Raw genomic sequence first — 24,214 nt, 5'->3', positions numbered from 1 at the left:
GTTTTCTCTGATCTCTGCTGTAAGAGCTAGTACCTAGCTGTCCTCTGACAGCTAACAACCAGCTCTCCCTGCCACAGAGACCATCGGCTTGCTTCTGACAAGCCGATGGTCTCTATGGCAGCCTGTAAACAAAGCAGGAGGTTGCCGACATGTCGGCAATATCTTCTGCTGGTTTTCCAAAGCCCTTGCACTGCTCTGTGTGGGTCTGTGCAGGCAGAGCACACTGTCACAGCTTGTGGCATTGTGCTCTGCAGCTTCCATAGTGATACATAGCCCGGAAATCTTCCGGGCTGTATCGCTATGAGCAGTGGAGCTCGTCCCGGAAAATTTCCGGGCGTGCCACTCAAGGGGTTAATGTACATTCTATCTCCGAAGTACCAGGCAAGTTTTCACATGATTCTAGCAACATTGTTTACAATGTGACATGTTGTTCATGCAAAACATGATTTAACAGTGATTGGCACTCTCCCTATGAATATCATGTTATTAGTCTTGTGACTACTAGAGGGCTGGATGCATTCGCTGACATCAATAGAAGGCCCGGCATCAACTAGAAAGTGCTCATGAAGGGAAAGATAGGATTCCTGCTGGAACCACACATATGCCCACATCCAAAAGGAGCAAACGGTGCTCGCAGAATGCTGAGGTATGAAAAAAATTGGTTGAGTTGAGTTTATAGCTACAATCACTGCTATATTATAAAAAACAATAATTCAACTTTTGAATTTAATTCTACAGTATATAAATAACATCTTTCATATATTTAATCTACATCTTCCATATATTAAAAATTGTTTGTTGTAACTCAGTCGGCACAGACATAGTTATTTGATTTTCTTACGTTATCTGTGACTCATATCCCGAAGAACAATATAAAACATTAGTTAGCAGCATATGAGGAACATATTGAACAAATGGTCCTGTATATTCCAGCAATGAAGGATAACCCTTGGCTGGTGAAATATATGCAAATGAAAACCTTACTCCATTCCATGGTGACATTTGAAAGGGTCATAAACATTGCATTTAAGCTATAGCATGTAGTTTATCTTCTCGCCTGCCTTGTAATTGTCAATCGATCTGAAATGACACTGGAAAAGACCAGAACTAGCACCAGATCATGTTTGCTGTCATGCATTTTCTTCTTCCCAAGTAACACATAATAACGAGCATACACTGCAGCTGGAAGTGGACAATACCTTGGGCAGATTGACGTCACGTATTGATCGAAGCATCAGCACATCCTCTTTCTCATTTGGTAATTTAACCTTTAGGTTCCCAGCAGCTGTTAATACTGATTTAACTGCCCTCATGCCATAATCATAGTGATGCTGGGAAGAAAGCTGAAGACAAATTAGGAAGGTTGTTAGTAGTTGTCATCTTATTGATATGATTGATTTGTAATGTGGAGTGCTCTTAATATAGATATTTGTAAACCCGAATACAACAAAATCAGTAGAGGTTCACAATAAATGCAAAACAAGGTGAAAGAAAAAAATGATACATTTATTACGTGAGATTTCAGCAGATCAACATTAGTATACATCTACAAAAAGATGTTATTTTATGGCATTTTAGAGGTAATGAATCTATAGATATCGCTCATATAAGAGCACACAACAGAATCAGCATAGTGAGCAAACAAACATGTAGTATAAGATAATGCAATCAAGAATCAGTTCATGGCGTTCAAGCATATCCAGTTATCTATGACAGTCCCACTAAAATGAATAGAGCAGAAGTATGCATGTATGACCATCACTCCATTCATTAAAGGACTTTTGAAACACCTCTTCTTCTTGAGATCAGTGGAAGTCGCAGTGGATGGGCCCCCAATGATCAGATAGTTATCCCCTATTCTGTGAATAGGAGATAATTTCTTTTCATGGGACAACCCCTTTAAGGGCTCTTTCGCACAAGCATATATCGGCCTGCCGTTTTCACGGTCGACCGATATACGCTGTCATCTGATGCATTGGATTCCAATGCATCAGATCACATGGCCGTATTCCTGCTGTGTAAAAGCACCCGGCTGGCCAATATAGCGCAGGGTGTTTTTACGTCAGGCCCAAAAGATAGTACTGGATCTTTTAGGCTGGAATACGTTGGCTGCCGCATGGGCTTCTATGGGAGCCAATGACAGCGGCCGGAGAAGGGAGGTGGGAGGGAGTTTAGCAGCGTGACTGCTAAACTCCCTCCTTCTTCTCTCCTCCCCTCCGCTGATTGCAATAGGAGGGGGCGGGACAGCTCCCCGCTGCCACATCCCGCCTCCTCCCATTGCTGGCTGTGGACCAGGGGTGAGAAGGGGCAAAGCTGAGCTCCCACTCCCTCCCCGCTCCTTGTCCGCAGCCAGCAATGGGAGGAGGCGGTGCTTAGCCCTGCCCCCATCCCACACCCTCCCATTGCAATCCGCCGATGGGAAGGAGAGAAAATGTGAGCTGGTGAGGGGAGGGAAGGCTCAAAGGCATGGCATCCTCGGCGTATATCCACTGGGCGCCCATACACAAACGGCGTAAAAACGGCGGCCGATATAAGCTCGTGTGAAAGAGCCCTATGTTGCATCAAAATGGAGAAGTTATGCAGATCCCTGGCACAATGAAAAAAATATCAAAAACAGTAGAGAAAGGGGGAGCAAAGTTCCAGAGGCTCTTTTTTTAAAAAAAGAAAAAAAATCAGCAAGCTTTGAGGTTAGTGCTGAAAGGAACATCACTTGCATTGGCTTTGGTTAATCTATCCCAATGTTCATTTGATGGGTTTCCAGGTTATTTTTTATTTTATTTTATTTATTGAGCACAAACTTATTTTATTGAGCACAAAAATAAAGCAGTAGATTGTTAAACTGCTGCATAGCAGATAATATTATCGGCAGATTAATAGATGGGGCATCATGGTATGGTATATGATGATCACAATACAAATGTAGAACATCAGTTGTGGTATAAAGACCCCAGGTGGGTAGAACTTGCAGAAGAGACTGTAGAAGATCAATAGATGTATTCAAGAAATGTATTGGGTACAAGGAGAGATGTGATAAGCACTGTGGGCTCCATTAAAAACAATGAGAGCTGCATCTACCATTACTAGCACTGGTACCAGGAGTTGGAGTGATCTGCTTCCTTTCTGTACACTATGTTTTGCTGCTGATAGCGGGCACCAGAACAGCTGACTGCTTGGGGTTCTGAGTGATGGACCCTAACTGATAAACTATTAATGACCTATGCTGAGGATAGATCATCAATAAAAATCGCCCCAAAAAAACCTTGAAGGGGTGTGTGCCTGTGCAACTAAAATGAGTTGCTGAAGTGCAGGCAAGGTGATTACTGAAAACCGAGTCCCGTGCTTAACGGGAAAAAATGGAAGTTATAGCCATCAAGCTGTATTGTTAAATAATTCATCTCAGTTTCAGTAGCAGAGACATATCAAGTCTGAAGTACTTGTGAAAATAAGTGGTTAATGTTTAAGTTTTAAATTGAAATAATGATAACATACCACCCATCCTCTCAACTAAACTGTACAAGAATAGGAAAGGATCCTGGACAGTTTCTGTTGAGATCAAAGCCTTATAAACCAGAGATGATCAGAATTGTAAGAAATAAAGTCAGTCAGTCAGGAGAATGCAAAGATAATGTCACAGATTGTTACTGCTGAGATAAAGAGAGTTCAACACCAATGACATTAATGGTTTCAGGAACTTTTGGGAATGTGGAATATTTTTACATTTCTTGCAAGTTTAGTCACCAGCTTCTTTGCGGTATGTGAAGAATGAAATGTTCTTTTCATCATCTATCCTCAATTTAGCAGGAGAGGCCATTGAACGGTCCACATTGTAACCTTTTAGCCACCTGCTGACCGTTACAAATGTAGCATTTTTTCCTACAGTTCGACAGAATGTTTGGAAAAGTCTTTGCATCCTCAAATCTTATTTCCTATTAACATCTCACCATTTGTAATATCAGATCTCAGTCTTGTTCTAGCAGAGGTCATGGTAGGGTTCCAGGTGGAAAAGGTCTAGCTGAGACCCTGTGTACCCTTTGAACCCTGTAAGCAGGTCAGAATTGCACCGTTGGAAATATGTCTAGGAACCACTTCTTGAGAAATTCTACCGAGTTAGATCCCAATAACCTACATGTTGTGATAGCAGCAAGATGCAAAAGTAGTGGCAGCTAAACTTTGCCCAAGAGTACTCACTGCATGCTGCACAAGTCTCTGTTTATTAGCTGCAGTCTACATTTTATTCATACTCATGTTTTCTACCCCCTTGAGCCTTGACCTTCTTCCTTTCGATCAAGGCATTTTAACAGCAGAATGGTGTTAAGGATGGCTGAAAACATGGTTGTATTTCAGGAGTTCACACTGCCATTCCAGAAGTTGCCCATGTTATTGGCTTTAATGGCCATTAATACTTTATCACCTTCATTTGCATGTTAAAGGGCCTCTAGGAGGTGTTTGCAGAGCCCAGTGTGTGTTTAAACACACTCCTAGCTGTGCAAACAGCTGCTGGCACATTCCATTGTGCTCCTCTCGCCTAGTGTAAACATGCTGCTGGGAGAAAATCCTGCTGTCTTTTGAAAGATGAGTGAAATACATTCAAATGGAATGTATTGGCTGAGTCTTTCAGCAGCTGAACAATAGATTTTAAGTGAACTAAAATCCATCTTTCAAACAAAAAGCGCACAATCCCTGTGTTTACAAGTACCGATTATCACTCATTTTTGAGGTGTTTGGACAAATTTTGAGTGATAGTCATTGCGTGTACAATGGCCTTTATTTCAACCTTCAATGTAACCCATTATCTGTATTATTCATTAAAGGTGCATTGACACGAGCATGTGCGTGTGTGTACATATGTAGGCACGTGGTTTTGTGCACACCTATGTGCAAAAACACGCGTGAATGTAGGTCCGTGACCATTGCCTTCAATGAGGCTGCGTCTGCTACCGGCGGCCCCATTGAAAGCAAAGGCTGCCAGCAACCCCTGCAGTGATTTTCGGGGAAGGGCTTTAAATATAAGCCCTTCCCTGAAAAATCATCCCTAGCTGTAGTAAAAAAAAAAAAAAAATAAAATAAATATATATATATATATATATATATATATATATATATATATACAGTGGGGAAAAAAGTATTTAGTCAGATACCAATTGTACAAGTTCTCCCACTTAAAAAGTCGAGAGAGGCCTGTAATTGACATCATAGGTTGACCTCAACTATGAGAGACAACATGAGAAAACACATCCAGAAAATCACATTGTCTGATTTTTAACAAATGTATTTGCAAATTATGGTGGAAAATAAGTATTTGGTCACCTACAAACAAGCAAGATTTCTGGGTCTCACAGACCTGTAACTTCTTCTTTAAGAGGCTTCTCTGTCCTCCACTCATTACCTGCAGTATTGGCACCTGTTTGAACTTGTTATCAGTATAAAAGACACCTGTCCACAACCTCAAGCAGTCACACTCCAAACTTCACTATGGTGAAGACTAGAGATGAGCGAACGTACTCGTCCGAGCTTGATACTCGTTCGAGTATTAGCGTGTTCGAGATGCTCGTTACTAGAGGCGAGCACCACGCGATGTTCAAGTTACTTTCACTTTCATCTCTGAGACGTTAGCGCGCTTTTCTGGCCAATAGAAAGACAGGGAAGGCATTACAACTTCCCCCTGCGATGTTCAAGCCCTATACCACCCCCCTGCAGTGAGTGGCTGGCGAGATCAGGTGTCACCAGAGTATATAAATCGGCCCCTCCCGCGGCTCGCCACAGATGCATTCTGACAGAGATCAGGGGAAGTGCTGCTGATGCCGGAGCTGCTATAGGGAGAGTGTTAGGATTGATTTTAGGCTTCAAGAACCCCAACAGTCCTTCTTAGGGCCACATCTGACCGTGTGCAGTACTGTTGAGGCTGTTTTTTGCAGTGTTGCACATTTTTTTTTTTCGTATATCGGCCGTGCAGAGCATTGCGTCCAGAGCATTGCGTCCTGCAGTAATTTTACATAGTCCAGGGCCAGTAGTGGTGGTGAGGCAGGGACAGTGAAAGACATATCCAGTCTATATAGGCAGTGGGCTTTTCCCAAAAAATTTGGGGAAAAAAATTTATTTGGGCTGCCTGTGACCGTCCTGACTGTACTGCGTCTCTGCTGGGGGTAGTTATCCTAATTCATACATAGCCAGCTAAGTGTTACAGCAGGCTTGCGCAAAATTCTTTCCTGGCTCTGCGTTGCCTCTTACATCACCGCTGTCATCCTGTCCAGAGTGAAACAGTCTGCAGTAATTTTACATATTCCAGGGCCAGTAGTGGTGGTGAGGCAGGGACAGTGAAAGACATATCCTGTCTATATAGGCAGTGGGCTTTTCCAAAAAAATTTGGCAAAAAAAATCTATTTGGGCTGCCTGTGACCGTCCTGACTGTACTGTGTCTCTGCTGGGGGTAGTTGTCCTAATTCATATGCAGCCAGCTAAGTGTTACAGCAGGCTTGCGCAAAATTCTCTCCTGCCTCTGCTGTGCGTTCCGTAAGCAAAGTCAGCCTCCAACCACAGGCCAATAAGCGGCACGTTTAATTACAGCGTTCTGTTTCTGCACTACTGGTAATACAGCATGCTGAGGGGTAGGGGTAGGCCTAGAGGACGTGGACGCGGGCGAGGACGCGGAGGCCCAAGTCAGGGTGTGGGCACAGGCCGAGCTCCTGATCCAGGTGTATCGCAGCCAACTGCTGCGGGATTAGGAGAGAGGCACGTTTCTGGCGTCCCCACATTCATCTCACAATTAATGGGTCCATGCGGTAGACCTTTATTAGAAAATGAGCAGTGTGAGCAGGTCCTGTCGCGGATGGCAGAAAGTGCATCCAGCAATCTATTGACCACCCAGAATTCTGCGCCGTCCACTGCTGCAACTCTGAATCCTCTGGCTGCTGCTCCTCCTTCCTCCCAGGCTCCTTACTCCATTACAATTACACATTCTGAGGAGCAGGCAGACTCCCAGGAACTGTTCTCGGGCCCCTGCCCAGGATGGGCCGCAATGGTTCCGAATCCGCTCCCACTGGAGGAGTTTGTCGTGACCGATGCCCAACCTTTGGAAAGTTCCCGGGGTCCGGGGGATGAGGCTGTGGACTTCCGGCAACTGTCTCAAGAGCTTTCAGTGGGTGAGGAGGACGATGACGATTAGACACAGTTGTCTATCACTCAGGTAGTAGTAATTGGAGTAAGTCCGAGGGAGGAGCGCACAGAGGATTCGGAGGAAGAGCAGCAGGACGATGAGGTGACTGACCCCACCTGGTTTGCTACGCCTACTCAGGACAGGTCTTCAGAGGGGGAGGCGAGGGCAGCAGCAGGGCAGGTTGCAAGAGGCAGTGCGGTGTCCAGGGGTAGAGGCAGGGCCAGACCGAATAATCCACCAACTGTTTCCCAAAGCGCCCCCTCGCGCCATGCCACCCTGTAGAGGCCGAGGTGCTCAAAGGTCTGGCAGTTTTTCACTGAGAGTGCAGACGACCGATGAACAGTGGTGTGCAACCTTTGTCGCGCCAAGATCAGCCGGGGAGCCACCACCACCAGCCTCACCACCACCAGCATGCGCAGACATATGATGGCCAAGCACCCCACAAGGTGGGACGAAGGCCGTTCACCGCCTCCGGTTTGCACCACTGCCTCTCCCCCTGTGCCCCAACCTGCCACTGAGATCCAACCCCGCTCTGAGGACACAGGCACTACCGTCTCCTGGCCTGCACCCACACCCTCACCTCCGCTGTCCTCGGCCTCATCCACCAATGTCTCTCAGCGCACCGTCCAGCCGTCGCTAGCGCAAGTGTTGGAGCGCAAGCGCAAGTACGCCGCCACGCACCCGCACGCTCAAGCGTTAAACGTGCACATAGCCAAATTTATCAGCCTGGAGATGCTGCCGTATAGGGTTGTGGAAACGGAGGCTTTCAAAGGTATGATGGCGGCGGCGGCCCCGCGCTACTCAGTTCCCAGCCGCCACTACTTTTCCCGATGTGCCGTCCCAGCCCTGCACGACCACGTCTCCCGCAACATTGTACGCGCCCTCACCAACGCGGTTACTGCCAAGGTCCACTTAACAACGGACACGTGGACAAGTACAGGCGGGCAGGGCCACTATATCTCCCTGACGGCACATTGGGTGAATTTAGTGGAGGCTGGGACCGAGTCAGAGCCTGGGACCGCTCACGTCCTACCCACCCCCAGAATTGCGGGCCCCAGCTCTGTGGTGGTATCTGCGGCAGTGTATGCTTCCTCCACTAAACCACCCTCCTCCTCCTCCTACGCAACCTCTGTCTCACAATCAAGATGTGTCAGCAGCAGCACGTCGCCAGCAGTCGGTGTCGCGCGGCACGGCAGCACAGCGGTGGGCAAGCGTCAGCAGGCCGTGCTGAAACTACTCAGCTTAGGAGAGAAGAGGCACACGGCCCACGAACTGCTGCAAGGTCTCACAGAGCAGACCGACCGCTGGCTTGAGCCGCTGAGCCTCCAACCGGGCATGGTCGTGTGTGACAACGGCCGTAACCTGGTGGTGGCTCTGCAGCTCGGCAGCCTCACGCACGTGCCATGCCTGGCCCACGTCTTTAATTTGGTGGTTCAGCGCTTTCTGAAAAGCTACCCACGCTTGTCAGACCTGCTCGGAAAGGTGCGCCGCCTCTGCGCACATTTCCGCAAGTCCCACACGGACGCTGCCACCCTGCGCACCCTGCAACATCGGTTTCATCTGCCAGTGCACCGACTGCTGTGCGACGTGCCCACACGGTGGAACTCTACGCTCCACATGTTGGCCAGGCTCTATGAGCAGCGTAGAGCTATAGTGGAATACCAACTCCAACATGGGCGGCGTAGTGGGAGTCAGCCTCCCCAATTCTTTACAGAAGAGTGGGCCTGGTTGGCAGACATCTGTCAGGTCCTTGGAAACTTTGAGGAGTCTACCCAGATGGTGAGCGGCGATGCTGCAATCATTAGCATCACCATTCCTCTGCTATGCCTCTTGAGAAGTTCCCTGCAAAGCATAAAGGCAGACGCTTTGCGCTCGGAAACAGAGGCGGGGGAAGACAGTATGTCGCTGGATAGTCAGAGCACCCTCCTGTCTATATCTCAGTGCGTTGAGGAGGAGGAGGAGGAGGAGCATGAGGAGGATGAGGAGGAGGGGGAAGAGACAGCTTGGCCCACTGCTGAGGGTACCCATGCTGCTTGCCTGTCATCCTTTCAGCGTGTATGGCCTGAGGAGGAGGAGGAGGAGGAGGAGGAGGATACTGAAAGTGATCTTCCTAGTGAGGACAGCCATGTGTTGCGTACAGGTACCCTGGCACACATGGCTGACTTCATGTTAGGATGCCTTTCTCGTGACCCTCGCGTTACACGCATTCTGGCCACTACGGATTACTGGGTGTACACACTGCTCGACCCACGGTATAAGGAGAACCTTTCCACTCTCATACCCGAAGAGGAAAGGGGTTCGAGAGTGATGCTATACCACAGGACCCTGGCGGACAAACTGATGGTAAAATTCCCATCCGACAGCGCTAGTGGCCGAAGGCGCAGTTCCGAGGGCCAGGTAGCAGGGGAGGCGCGGAGATCAGGCAGCATGTACAGCACAGGCAGGGGAGCACTCTCTAAGGCCTTTGACAGCTTTCTGGCTCCCCAGCAAGACTGTGTCACCGCTCCCCAGTCAAGGCTGAGTCGGCGGGAGCACTGTAAAAGGATGGTGAGGGAGTACGTAGCCGATCGTACGACCGTCCTCCGTGACGCCTCTGCCCCCTACAACTACTGGGTGTCGAAGCTGGACACGTGGCCTGAACTCGCGCTGTATGCCCTGGAGGTGCTTGCTTGTCCTGCGGCTAGCGTCTTGTCAGAGAGGGTGTTTAGTGCGGCTGGGGGAATCATCACAGATAAGCGTACCCACCTGTCAACCGACAGTGCCGACAGGCTTACACTCATCAAGATGAACAAAGCCTGGATTTCCCCAGACTTCTCTTCTCCACCAGCGGACAGCAGCGATACCTAAACAATACGTAGGCTGCACCCGCGGATGGAAGCATCGTTCTCTATTCCCATCAAAAACGTGGACCTTTTAGCTTCATCAATCTGTGTATAATATTCATCCTCCTCCTCCTGCTCCTCCTCCTGAAACGTGACGTAATCACGCCGAACGGGCAATTTTTCTTAGGCCCACAAGGCTCAGTCATATAATTTTTGTAAACAATTTTTATACGTTTCAATGCTCATTAAAGCGTTGAAACTTGCACCTGAACCAATTTTTATTTTAACTGGGCTGGCTCCAGGCCTAGTTACAAATTAAGCCACATGAACCAAAGCGATTAATGGGTTTCACCTGCCCTCTTGGTTGGGCATGGGCAATTTTTCTGAGGTACATTAGTACTGTTGGTACACCAATTTTTTTGGGCCCTCGCCTACAGTGTAATTCAATTAATTTTTTGCCCACCTGCATTAAAGCTGACGTTACATCAGCTGTGCTGGGCACTGCAATGGGATATATTTATGTACCGCCGGTGGCTTCCTGGCACCCATCCATGCTGTGGGTCCACAGGGAGTTGTAACTGCATGTGTCCACTTCTAAAGAACCCCAGTCTGACTGGGGCATGCAGTGTGGGCCGAAGCCCACCTGCATTAAACATGACACTACCTCAGCTGTGCTGGGCCATGCAATGGGATATATTTTTGTACCGCCTGTGGCTTCCTGGGACCCTCCCATGCTGTCGGTCCACAGGGACTTCACAATAGGGAGTTGTACCTGCCTGTGTCTATGAATTAAAAACCCCGGTCAGGTTGGGGCATGCAGTGTGGGCCGAAGCCCACCTGCATTTAATCTGATGTTAGCTCTGCTGTCCAGGGCACTGCAATGGGATACATTATGTACAGCCGGTGGGTTCCAGGGAGCCACCCATGCTGTGGGTGCACACGGAATTCCCATTGCGGAGTTGTACCTGCCTGTGGCTATTTATAAAAAACCGCGGTCTGACTGGGGCATGCAGACACCTTGACAGAATGAATAGTGTGTGGCACATAGGTTCCCCATTGCTATGCCCACGTGTGCAGCTCCTGATGGTGGTGGCACAGGATTATATTTCTCATTGCTTCTGTACAGCATTGTGGGCTATCGCCCCGCCCCTTTTAAAGAGGGTCACTGCCTAGCCATGCCAACCCTCTGCAGTGTGTGCCTGCGGTTCCTTCTCATGGCAGACGCACTTATAAATAGACATGAGTGTGGCGTGGCATGAGGGCAGCTGAAGGCTGCGCAGGGACACTTTGGTGTGCGCTGTGGACACTGCGTTGTGCGGGGGGGGGGGGGGGTTGGGCAGCATGTAACCCAGGAGAAGTGGCAGCGGAGTGTCATGCAGGCAGTGATTGCGCTTTGTTGGAGGTAGTGTGGTGCTTAGCTAAGGTATGCATTGCTAATGAGGGCTTTTCAGAAGTAAAAATTGTTGGGAGGGGGGGGCCCACTCTTGCCGCTATTGTGGCTTAATAGTGGGACCTGGGAACTTGAGATGCAGCCCAACATGTAGCCCCTCGCCTGCCCTATCCGTTGCTGTGTCGTTCCCATCACTTTCTTGAATTGCCCAGATTTTCACAAATGGAAACCTTAGTGAGCATCAGCGATATACAAAAATGCTCGGGTCGCCCATTGACTTCAATGGGGTTCGTTACTCGAAACGAACCCTCGATCATCGCGAAAATTTCGTCCCGAGTAACGAGCACCCGAGCATTTTGGTGCTCGCTCATCTCTAGTGAAGACCAAAGAGCTGTCAAAGGACACCAGAAACAAAATTGTAGCCCTGCACCAGACTGGGAAGACTGAATCTGCAATAGGCAAGTAGCTTGGTGTGAAGAAATCAACTGTGGGAGCAGTAATTAGAAAATGGAAGAGATACAAAACCACTGATGATCTCCCTCGATCTGGGGCTCCACGCAAAATCTTACCCCGTGAGGTCAAATTGATCACAAGAACGGTGAGCAAAAATCTCAGAACCACATGGGGGAACCTAGTGATTGACCTGCAGAGAGCTGGGATCAACCTAACAAAGGCTACCATCAGTAACACACTACGCCGCCAGGGACTCAGATCCTGCAGTGCCAGACGTGTTCCCCAGCTAAAGCCAGTACATGTGCTTGGCCGACTGATGTTTGCTAGAGAGCATTTGGATGATCCAGAAGAGTATTGGGAGAATGTCATATGGTCAGATGAAATCAAAGTATAACTGTTTGGCAGAAACACAACTCATCGTGTTTGGAGGAGAAAAAATGCTGAGTTGTATCCAAAGAACACCATACCTACTGTGAAGCATGGGGGTGCCAACATCATGCTTTGGGGCTGTTTCTTCACAAAGGGACCAGGACTACTGATCCGTATACATGAAAGAATGAATGGGGCCATGTATCGTGAGATTTTGAGTGCAAACCTCCTTCCATCAGCAAGTGCACTGAAGATGAAACGTGGCTGGGTCTTTCAGCATGACAATGATCCCAAGCACACCGCCAGGCCAATGAAGGAGTGGTTTTGTAAGAAGCATTTCAAGGTCCTGGAGTGGCCTAGCCAGTCTCCATATCTCAACCCTATAGAAAACCTTTGGAGGGAGTTGAAAGTCCGTGTTGCCCAGCGACAGCCCCCAAACATCACTGCTGTTGAGGAGATCTGCATGGAGGAATGGGCCAACATACCAGCAACAGTGTGTGCCAACCTTTTGTGGACTTACTGAAAACGTCTGACCTCTGTAATTGCCAATAAAGGATATATAACAAAGTATTGAGATGAACTTTTGTTATTGACCAAATACTTATTTTCCACCATAATTTGCAAATAAATTTCTTAAAAATCAGACGATGTGATTTTCTGGATGTGTTTTGTCATGTTGTCTCTCATAGTTGAGGTCTACCTATGATGTCAATTACAGGCCTCTCTCATCTTTTTAAGTGGGAGAACTTGTACAATTGGTATCTGACTAAATACTTTTTTTCCCCACGGTATATGTATATATATATATATATATATATATATATATATATATATATATATATATATGCATACACTCACTTCTCTGCCACTGCCGGGGCGTGTCCTCCTGCTGGTTCTCCCTGCACTGCTGTGAGGTTGTCTTAGCAGGTGGGGATTTAAAGTCCATGAATTCAATGAATGGTCGAGCGCTGCTTGTGATTGGCTGAGCACTGTAACCAATCACAGGCAGCACTCAGCTGTCATTCGTTGAATAGCTGCGTGCTGCCTGTGATTGGCTGAGCATTCAGCCAATTAGGTACAGCCCTTTCAGCAGGCAGGGATTTTAAATCCCTGCCTGCTAAAACAACCTCACAGCTGTGCAGGGAGAACCAGCGGAAAGACGCGCCTGAGCCCGGCAGCGGCACAGAGGTGAATACATATTTTTATTTTTTTTACTACAGTTAGGGATGATTTTCAGGGAAGGGCTTATATTTAAAGCCCTTCCCCGAAAAATCACTGCAGGGGTTGTCAGCAGCCCATTGCCTTCAATGAGGCCGCCGACAGCAGCTGCAGCCCCTTTGAACGCAATGGGGGAACATCGCAACCATTTGCCACAGCTGTGGCGGGGGATTCTCTACTCCCTGTGGGGAGTCCCCTTGCTACTGAACACCATGACAGTGCTGTCACGGTGTTCAGTGACAAGGGGACTCCTCGCAGGGAATATTGAAGCGCAGCATGGATCTATGCATGCACGCATGTCCTATGTTTTGCAGTATGCAAGTTTGCATGCCTGTAAAACATGGACATGTGAACACAGCAAAAAGAACCAATGGTTCTAAATAGATCCGTGGTTTTGTGCCCCTCATATGTACGCACACACATATGCTCGTGTGAATGCACCCTGTAAAAGAAGCTGACCTTTTTTCAGGTTGAAAAAAAATAATGTGGTTACATTAATATGCACAGTCTAAAATGAATATTTTTTTGATATACCCTTTGACTTTATGACAGCATTCAGCCTTTTTGTGTAGGTGTCTGTCGGTATGGTGCATCTTAATTTGGCAATATTTGCCCACTCTTTGAAATCTGTCAGCTTGTGAGGGCATCTTGTGTGTACCACCCTCTTCAGATCAAAACCAAATTCAATGGGATTCAGGTCAGGGCCATTGCAAAATTTTGATTTTCTTCTGGTGAAGCCATTCTTTTGTTTACTTGGAGGTATGCTTTGGGTCATTGTCATGCAGAAAAGTTAAAATCCTTTTCTTTTTCAGATTTTTAACAGGCCTGAAGGTTTGGTGCCAACAAAACCTGATATTTGAAACTGTTGATAATGCCCTCCACCTTGCCTAAAGCTTCAGTTTCATCAGTATAAAAATAGCCCCAAATCATAATACGGACTCCTCCATGCTTCACTGTGGGTATGGTGCTCTTTTGGTGATGCGCAGTGTTGGCTTTGCATCAAACATACCTTTTGGAATTAATAGCAAAATGTTGATGTAGGTTTTTGCAAAAGATAGTCAAGTTTGGATGGTTTTCTTTGTTAGAAAAAGCTCCCATTTGGCCAACCTACACTACAACTCAGATATATGAAGAAGATGGGAGATGGTTGTCACATGCACTACACAACTAGTACTTGCCAGAAATTCCTGAAGGTCCTTTAATGCTGCTGTAGGCCTCTTGCCAGCCTCCCAGACCAATTTCTTTCAGGTCTTTTATTTAATATTTTTTAGGGACATCCAGTTCTTGGTACTGTCACTGTTGCAAATTTAACCCACTTCTTGATGACTGTCTTCACTGTGTTCCATGGTATATGTAATGCCTTGGAAATTTTTTGATGCCCTTCTTCTGACTGACACCTTTCAACAATCAGATCCCTTTGATGTGCTGTAAGCTTTTTACGGACTATGGCTTTTGCTGAAAACACAACTAAGACAATGTCAGGAACATCCTACTGGTAGAACTGAACTTTACGTGGGGTAAATCTGAGTCACTTTAAATAATAGCAGCGGAGTACTGATTGCTTTTCAACATGAGTTTAAATGTGATTGGCTAATTCTGAACATAACCATATCCCCTCATATAAGAGGGCATTCACACTTATGCAACTACATTATTTTAGTGTTGTTATTTTGTTTTTTCCGCCCTAAATGATTTCATTTTTTTTTCAATGGGATTGTACAGATAACGGGTTACATTGAAGGTGGAAATAAATCTGAAATGATACATCTTTGTTCGACTTGTTAACATGACAAAAACATGGCATTTTAACAGGGTGTGTAGACTTTTTGTATCCACTGTATATGGCACATGAACACATTTATCTTATTTTATCATTCATAATCCCAAAATCCAATAACAATATTTATTTATAATTCAGGGAAAGACCCCCTATTGGTGGCATTAAAGAATTACTGAAGTACTCCCAACAAACATTGCAAGCTCACAATGTTTTTGAAGTTGTTATCTGAAAAAAGGTAACACTTGTCTTAAGTCTCACAATCCAAACCTACTACTGAGAAATCGATTGATTGTCCCCCATACCTTAGATGGGACAGCTTCCATCCTAAAAACATCAAAAAGTCCATTGTCTACAGCCAGGCCATCAGATACAACCGGATCTGCTCCAACCCAACAGACAGAGAGAAATATCTATACCATCTTAATTAAAAGGACATTTTTAAATCAGGGCTACCATCCCACCTCAATTGATGAACAAATCAACAGAGCCACCAGGATACCCAGGTATCAACTATTCCAATACACAGAGAAGGAAGAAAACAATTGTGTACCTCTGGTAGTGACCTACAATTCACAGATAGAGGTACTAAGGAAAACTGCTAATAAACTCCATCATACCCTACACAAGGATGACCGTCTGAAAACCATATTCATGGGACCTCTCCTTCTGTGTTACAGGCAACCTCCAAATTTGAGGAACTTTATAAGTTCATTGCCCCCTGACACAAAAATGAACTTAGCCCTCAGATGTACTGACCGCGGACAGGATACAAATCCCCAACACACTATGGGACTATAGGATCCCAGGGACATTCACATGTTTCACATACAATGTTGTGTACCTGATCATGTGCAGTAAATTTCCTGTTGTGGCCATTTATGTTGGAGAAACAGGATAAAAACTGAAAGTGAGGATGAGATCGCAGAAATACAGAATTACCTGTGGCCAAGTACTTTTCAAGTCACAGGCACAACATAGAACACATGAAACTTCTTATACTTTAAGGCAATTTCAAATCACAAAGCCATAGAAGATTTTGGGAGTACAAACTTATAACAACTTTTGACACAACAGAGAGTTAAATGCCTCAAGAGGATTCATGTGCGAATGGGAAGTATGAGACATCTATAGCAGAGAAAACACACAGGCCTGGTGACCCCCTAACACTAATTCAGGGACCATGAAACCTGCACAGCTTTATCAGAGAACTTTTTAAGCATGTCTCTATTTCTCTACTTATTCTGTTGTGGTATCCTTTCAAGTGCAAATTAATCACATCTATGTCTGTGCCATAAGTATATATATATATTAGAGATGAGCGAGCACCAAAATGCTCGGGTGCTCGTTACTCGAGACGAATTTTTCGCGATGCTCGAGGGTTCGTTTCGAGTAACGAACCCCATTGAAGTCAATGGGCGACCCGAGCATTTTTGTATATCGCCGATGCTCGCTAAGGTTTTCATTTGTGAAAATCTGGGCAATTCTACAAAGTGATGGGAACGACACAGCAACAGATAGGGCAGGCGAGGGGCTACATGTTGGGCTGCATCTCAAGTTCCCAGGTCCCACTATTAAGCCACAATAGCGGCAAGAGTGGGCCCCCCCCCCTCCCAACAACTTTTACTTCTGAAAAGCCCTCATTAGCAATGGATACCTTAGCTAAGCACCACACTACCTCCAACAGAGCACAATCACAGCCTGCATGACACTCCGCTGCCACTTCTCCTGGGTTACATGCTGCCCAACCCCCCCGCACGACCCAGTGTCCACAGCGCACACCAAATTGTCCCTGCGCAACCTTCAGCTGCCCTCATGCCACGCCACACTCATGTCTATTTATAAGTGCGTCTGCCAGAGGAACCGCAGGCACACACTGCAGAGGGTTGGCACGGCTAGGCAGCGACCCTCTTTAAAAGGGGCGGGGCGATAGCCCACAATGCTGTACAGAAGCAATGAGAAATCCAATCCTGTGCCACCTCCATCTGGAGCTGCACACGTGGGCATAGCAATGGGGAACCTATGTGCCACACACTATTCATTCTGTCAAGGTGTCTGCACGCCCCAGTCAGACCGCGGTTTTTTATAAATAGTCACAGGCAGGTACAACTCCACAATGGGAATTCCGTGTGCACCCACAGCATGGGTGGCTCCCTGGAACCAACCGGCGGTACATAAAAATATCCCATTGCATTGCCCAACACAGCTGAGGTAGTAATGTCGTGCTTAATGCAGGTGGGCTTCGGCCCACACTGCATGCCCCAGTCAGACTGGGGTTCTTTAGAAGTGGAAACAGATGCATTTACAACTCCCTGTGGACCGACAGCATGGGTGGGTGCCAGGAAGCCACCGGCGGTACATAAAAATATCCCCTTGCATTGCCCAACACAGCTGAGGTAGTAATGTCGTGCTTAATGCAGGTGGGCTTCGGCCCACACTGCATGCCCCAGTCAGACTGGGGTTCTTTAGAAGTGGAAACAGATGCATTTACAACTCCCTGTGGGCCAGCAGCATTGGTCTGTGCCAGGAAGCCACCAGCGGTACATAAAAATATCCCATTGCATTGCCCAACACAGCTGAGGTAGTAATATCGTGCTTAATGCAGGTGGGCTTCGGCCCACACTGCATGCCCCAGTCAGACTGGGGTTCTTTAGAAGTGGAAACAGATGCATTTACAACTCCCTGTGGACCGACAGCATGGGTGGGTGCCAGGAAGCCACCGGCGGTACATAAAAATATCCCATTGCATTGCCCAACACAGCTGAGGTAGTAATGTCGTGCTTAATGCAGGTGGGCTTCGGCCCACACTGCATGCCCCAGTCAGACTGGGGTTCTTTAGAAGTGGAAACAGATGCATTTACAACTCCCTGTGGACCGACAGCATGGGTGGGTACCAGGAAGCCACCAGCGGTACATAAAAATATCCCATTGCATTGCCCAACACAGCTGAGGTAGTAATGTCGTGCTTAATGCAGGTGGGCTTCGGCCCACACTGCATGCCCCAGTCAGACTGGGGTTCTTTAGAAGTGGACACAGATGCATTTATAACTCCCTGTGGACCCACAGCATGGGTGGCTCCCTGGAACCCACCGGCGGTACATAAAAATATCCCATTGCATTGCCCAACACAGCTGAGGTAGTAATGTCGTGCTTAATGCAGGTGGGCTTCGGCCCACACTGCATGCCCCAGTCAGACTGGGGTTCTTTAGAAGTGGAAACAGATGCATTTACAACTCCCTGTGGACCGACAGCATGGGTGGGTACCAGGAAGCCACCAGCGGTACATAAAAATATCCCATTGCATTGCCCAACACAGCTGAGGTAGTAATGTCGTGCTTAATGCAGGTGGGCTTCGGCCCACACTGCATGCCCCAGTCAGACTGGGGTTCTTTAGAAGTGGACACAGATGCATTTATAACTCCCTGTGGACCCACAGCATGGGTGGCTCCCTGGAACCCACCGGCGGTACATAAAAATATCCCATTGCATTGCCCAACACAGCTGAGGTAGTAATGTCGTGCTTAATGCAGGTGGGCTTCGGCCCACACTGCATGCCCCAGTCAGACTGGGGTTCTTTAGAAGTGGAAACAGATGCATTTACAACTCCCTGTGGACCGACAGCATGGGTGGGTACCAGGAAGCCACCAGCGGTACATAAAAATATCCCATTGCATTGCCCAACACAGCTGAGGTAGTAATGTCGTGCTTAATGCAGGTGGGCTTCGGCCCACACTGCATGCCCCAGTCAGACTGGGGTTCTTTAGAAGTGGACACAGATGCATTTATAACTCCCTGTGGACCCACAGCATGGGTGGCTCCCTGGAACCCACCGGCGGTACATAAAAATATCCCATTGCATTGCCCAACACAGCTGAGGTAGTAATGTCTTGCTTAATGCAGGTGGGCTTCGGCCCACACTGCATGCCCCAGTCAGACTGGGGTTCTTTAGAAGTGGAAACAGATGCATTTACAACTCCCTGTGGACCGACAGCATGGGTGGGTGCCAAGAAGCCACCGGTGGTACATAAAAATATCCCATTGCATTGCCCAACACAGCTGAGGTAGTAATGTCGTGCTTAATGCAGGTGGGCTTCGGCCCACACCGTATGCCCCAGTCAGACTGGGGTTCTTTAGAAGTGGACACAGATGCATTTACAACTCCCTGTGGACCGACAGCACGGGTGGTTGCCAGGAAGCCACCGGCGGTACATAAATATATCCCATTGCATTGCCCAACACAGCGGATGTAACGTCAGCTGTAATGCAGGTGGGCTAAAAATTCATTTGATTACACTGTAGGCGAGGGCCCACAAAAATTGCTGTATCAACAGTACTAATGTACATCAGAAAAATTGGCCATGGCCAACCAAGAGGGCAGGTGAAACCCATTAATCGCTTTGGTTAATGTGGCTTAATTGGTAACTAGGCCAGGAGGCAGCCCAGTTAAAATAAAAATTGTTGGAGGTGAAAGTTTCAACGCTTTAATGAGCATTGAAACGTATAAAAATTGTTTAGAAAAATTATATGACTGAGCCTTGTGGGCCTAAGAAAAATTGCCCGTTCGGCGTGATTATGTGAGGTTTCAGGAGGAGGAGCAGGAGGAGAAGGAGGAATATTATACACAGATTGATGAAGCGAAAAGGTCCCCGTTTTTGATGGGGATACTGAACGATGCTTCCATCCGCGGGTGCAGCCTACGTATTGCTTAGGTATCGCTGCTGTCCGCTGGTGGAGAAGAGAAGTCTGGGGAAATCCAGGCTTTGTTCATCTTGATGAGTGTTAGCCTGTCGGCACTGTCGGTTGACAGGCGGGTACGCTTATCTGTGATGATTCCCCCAGCCGCACTAAACACCCTCTCTGACAAGACGCTAGCCGCAGGACAAGCAAGCACCTCCAGGGCATACAGCGCGAGTTCAGGCCACGTGTCCAGCTTCGACACCCAGTAGTTGTAGGGGGCAGAGGCGTCACGGAGGACGGTCGTGCGATCGGCTACGTACTCCCTCACCATCCTTTTACAGTGCTCCCGCCGACTCAGCCGTGACTGGGGAGCAGTGATACAGTCTTGCTGGGGAGCCATAAAGCTGTCAAGGGCCTTAAAGAGTGTTGGCCTGCCTGTGCTGTATATCCTGCCTGATCTCCGCACCTCCCCTGCTACCTGGCCCTCGGAACTGCGCCTTCGGCCACTACCGCTGTCGTATGGGAATTTTACCATCAGTTTGTCCACCAGGGTCCTGTGGTATAGCAACACTCTCGAACCCCTTTCCTCTTCGGGTATGAGAGTGGAAAGGTTCTCCTTATACCGTGGGTCGAGCAGTGTGTACACCCAGTAATCCGTAGTGGCCAGAATGCATGTAACGCGAGGGTCACGAGAAAGGCATCCTAACATGAAGTCAGCCATGTGTGCCAGGGTACCTGTACGCAACACATGGCTGTCCTCACTAGGAAGATCACTTTCAGGATCCTCCTCCTCCTCCTCCTTCTCCTCCTCCTCCTCAGGCCATACAAGCTGAAAGGATGACAGGCCACCAGCATGTCTACCCTCACCAGTGGGCGAAGCTGTGTCTTCCCCCTCCTCCTCATCTTCCTCCTCCTCCTCCTCCTCCTCCTCCTCCTCCTCCTCCTCACCGCTCTGAGATATAGACAGGAGGGTGCTCTGACTATCCAGCGACATACTGTCTTCCCCCGGCTCTGTTTCCGAGTGCAAAGCGTCTGCCTTTATGCTTTGCAGGGAACTTCTCAAGAGGCATAGCAGAGGAATGGTGACGCTAATGATTGCAGCATCGCCACTCACCACCTGGGTAGACTCCTCAAAGTTTCCAAGGACCTGGCAGATGTCTGCCAACCAGGCCCACTGTTCTGAAAATAATTGAGGAGGCTGACTCCCACTGCGCCGCCCATGTTGGAGTTGGTATTCCACTATAGCTCTACGCTGCTCATAGAGCCTGGCCAACATGTGGAGCGTAGAGTTCCACCGTGTGGGCACGTCGCACAGCAGTCGGTGCACTGGCAGATTAAACCGATGTTGCAGGGAGCGCAGGGTGGCAGCGTCCGTGTGCGACTTGCGGAAATGCGCGCAGAGCCGGCGCACCTTTCCGAGCAGGTCTGACAAGCGTGGGTAGCTTTTCAGAAAGCGCTGAACCACCAAATTAAAGACGTGGGCCAGGCATGGCACGTGCGTGAGGCTGCCGAGCTGCAGAGCCGCCACCAGGTTACGGCCGTTGTCACACACGACCATGCCCGGTTGGAGGCTCAGCGGCGCAAGCCAGCGGTCGGTCTGCTCTGTCAGACCCTGCAGCAGTTCGTGGGCCGTGTGCCTCTTATCTCCTAAGCTGAGTAGTTTCAGCACGGCCTGCTGACGCTTGCCCACCGCTGTGCTGCCACGCCGCGCGAGACCAACTGCTGGCGACGTGCTGCTGACACATCTTGATTGCGAGACAGAGGTTGCGGAGGAGGAGGAGGGTGGTTTAGTGGAGGAAGCATACACCGCCGCAGATACCAGCACCGAGCTGGGGCCCGCAATTCTGGGGGTGGGTAGGACGTGAGCGGTCCCAGGCTCTGACTCTGTCCTAGCCTCCACTAAATTCACCCAATGTGCCGTCAGGGAGATATAGTGGCCCTGCCCGCCTGTGCTTGTCCACGTGTCCGTTGTTAAGTGGACCTTGCTAGTAACCGCATTGGTGAGGGCGCGTACAATGTTGCGGGAGACGTGGTCGTGCAGGGCTGGGACAGCACATCGGGAAAAGTAGTGGCGACTGGCGACAGCACACACGGACCCACAACACAGCACAGTGACAGGCAGGCCGAATAGATTTTTTTCTAATCTTTTTTTGCACAAGGACCACTGCGTATATTCAATCTATATATGTCTTCTGGCCCTGCCTACACAATTCTGTCCCTGATGTGTGTGACGGAACTGCAGTGTTGCACTGTTATTAAGTAATACAGAGCGGTGATTTCAGAGGCAGGAAATAATTTGGCACAAGCCTGCTGTAACACTTAGCTGGCTGCGTATTTATTTGGAGAAATTTTACCCCCAGCACACACGGACCCACAACACTGAGCAGAGTGACAGGCAGGCCAAATAGATTTTTTTCTAATCTTTTTTTGCACAAGGACCACTGCGTATATTCAATCTATAATATGTCTTCTGGCCCTGCCTACACAATTCTGTCCCTGATGTGTGTGACGGAACTGCAGTGTTGCACTGTTATTAAGTGCAACACAGCGGTGATTTCAGAGGCAGGAAATAATTTGGCGCAAGCCTGCTGTAACACTTAGCTGGCTGCGTATTTATTTGGAGAACTACAACCCGCAGCAGACATGGACCCACAACACTGAGCAGAGTGACAGGCAGGCCAAATATTTGTTTTTCAAAGATTTTTTTGCAAAAGGACCACTGCGTATATTCAATCTATAATATATGTCTTCTGGCCCTGCCTACACAATTCTGTCCCTGTAGTATTACTGCAGGGCGCAATGCTCTGCACGGCCGATATAGCAAAAAAAAAAAATGTGCAACACTGCTAAAAGCAGCCTCCACACTATTGCACACTGTTAGATGTGGCCCTAAGAAGGACCGTTGGGGTTCTTGAAGCCTACACTAACTCCTAACGCTCTCCCTACAGCAGCTCCAACACTATAGCACTGTCCCTCAGCTATCTCACAACGCATCTGAGGCGAGCCGCGGGAGGGGCCGATTTTTATACTCGGGTGACACCTGATCTCCCCAGCCACTCACAGCAGGGGGGTGGTATAGGGCTTGAACGACGCAGGGGGAAGTTGTAATGCCTTCCCTGTCTTTCAATTGGCCAGAAAAGCGCGCTAACGTCTCAGAGAGGAAACTGAAAGTAACTCGAACATCGCGTGGTACTCGTTACGAGTAACGAGCATCTCGAACACGCTAATACTCGAACGAGTATCAAGCTTGGACGAGTACGTTCGCTCATCTCTAATATATATATATATATATATATATATATATATATATATATACCTCTTCAGCACTATTTCAATATGCCTGAGGAAGGGCCCCTAGGGATTTGAAAGCTCGCTATAAAATCATGTATTTTTGCTAGCCATTAAAAGGTATCATATCTACAAGATAACTTGGTTTCTTTTGCTAGAAACAATCACATTGTACTACTGAGAATGAATGCTATGTTCTGATACTAATATAAGAAAAGTAAATAAGTGTCCAACATGCACAAACAATAAACCTTCTTATCCTTTTGTAGATGTGCTGCAAAATTATTAGTGCTTTAGGTCTAGAGAACTAATGCCGACGGGCAAGTGTTTAATAATCTCATTTTTTAGCCTTAACATCCTCCTACCTTATGGATCTATATCTTATTAAATGTTGTTTGAAGATTGTATCATATAGAATTTAATAGAAATACATAATCATTTATGTATGCAAAGTGATAAAAGAAAATTAGAAGGAAAAAAGCTGGGAAACAGATAAGTGTTAAGTATTTGCAGTACTAAGCACAGCATCAGTTACACAGTGACACAGAGGCAGAATGAAGGAAGCTATGAATAATGGAATCACAAGGCACAAAGCGGATGGGATGTCAAATCTTTGTGCTGCGGGTCATGTATTCACCCTAAAGGGTAATGGTTTTCTATCAGACAATAGCCCTATATCCATCTTATTACATTCCTCTGCAAAGTGCTTGGGCACAAAGTGGCAAGATAAAATGTTAGGTTGAAACAATACTAATATGTATGAATGGGGGGGATGAGCACAGTGTGCAAACCTCAGGCGGGAAGTAATCTTGCTAGAAAATCTGGGACTTGTTCAAGTGTTCACAAGGGGAAAAAAGATCTTTGTAATCACTGATCATAAAAGTAACTAAATGGATAAAGACATTTGTCACATGCTTTAATTGTGTGGGGGATGAATACGTATTAAACTATCAAAACATTGTGAGGGTAAAATTAGATTCATTAATCAAAGTGAAGCGAAGAGCTGACCGCGAAGACATGATACAAATACATTTTCAGTTCCTTCAACCTGTGTGTACCTGAACAAG

General features: G+C 47.6%; 1 protein-coding gene across 1 annotated transcript in view; it reads right to left on the bottom strand.

Annotated features, from left to right (window-relative positions):
* The window catches only part of LOC136610023 (dynein axonemal heavy chain 3-like), a 1,175,415-nt gene that overhangs the window by 620,047 nt on the left and 531,154 nt on the right, over positions 1 to 24,214 (bottom strand). Inside the window, exon 32 of the mRNA XM_066589293.1 lies at positions 1,200 to 1,343. Within this exon, the coding sequence (XP_066445390.1) occupies positions 1,200 to 1,343 (144 nt within the window). The remainder of the gene's footprint in view (positions 1 to 1,199; positions 1,344 to 24,214) is intronic.

This window comes from Eleutherodactylus coqui, chromosome 2 (assembly GCF_035609145.1).
Source record: "Eleutherodactylus coqui strain aEleCoq1 chromosome 2, aEleCoq1.hap1, whole genome shotgun sequence".
In the NCBI taxonomy this organism is placed as follows: domain Eukaryota; kingdom Metazoa; phylum Chordata; class Amphibia; order Anura; family Eleutherodactylidae; genus Eleutherodactylus; species Eleutherodactylus coqui.
The sequence above is the reverse complement of the archived record's forward strand: the minus strand, read 5'-3'. Positions and strand labels throughout refer to the sequence as shown.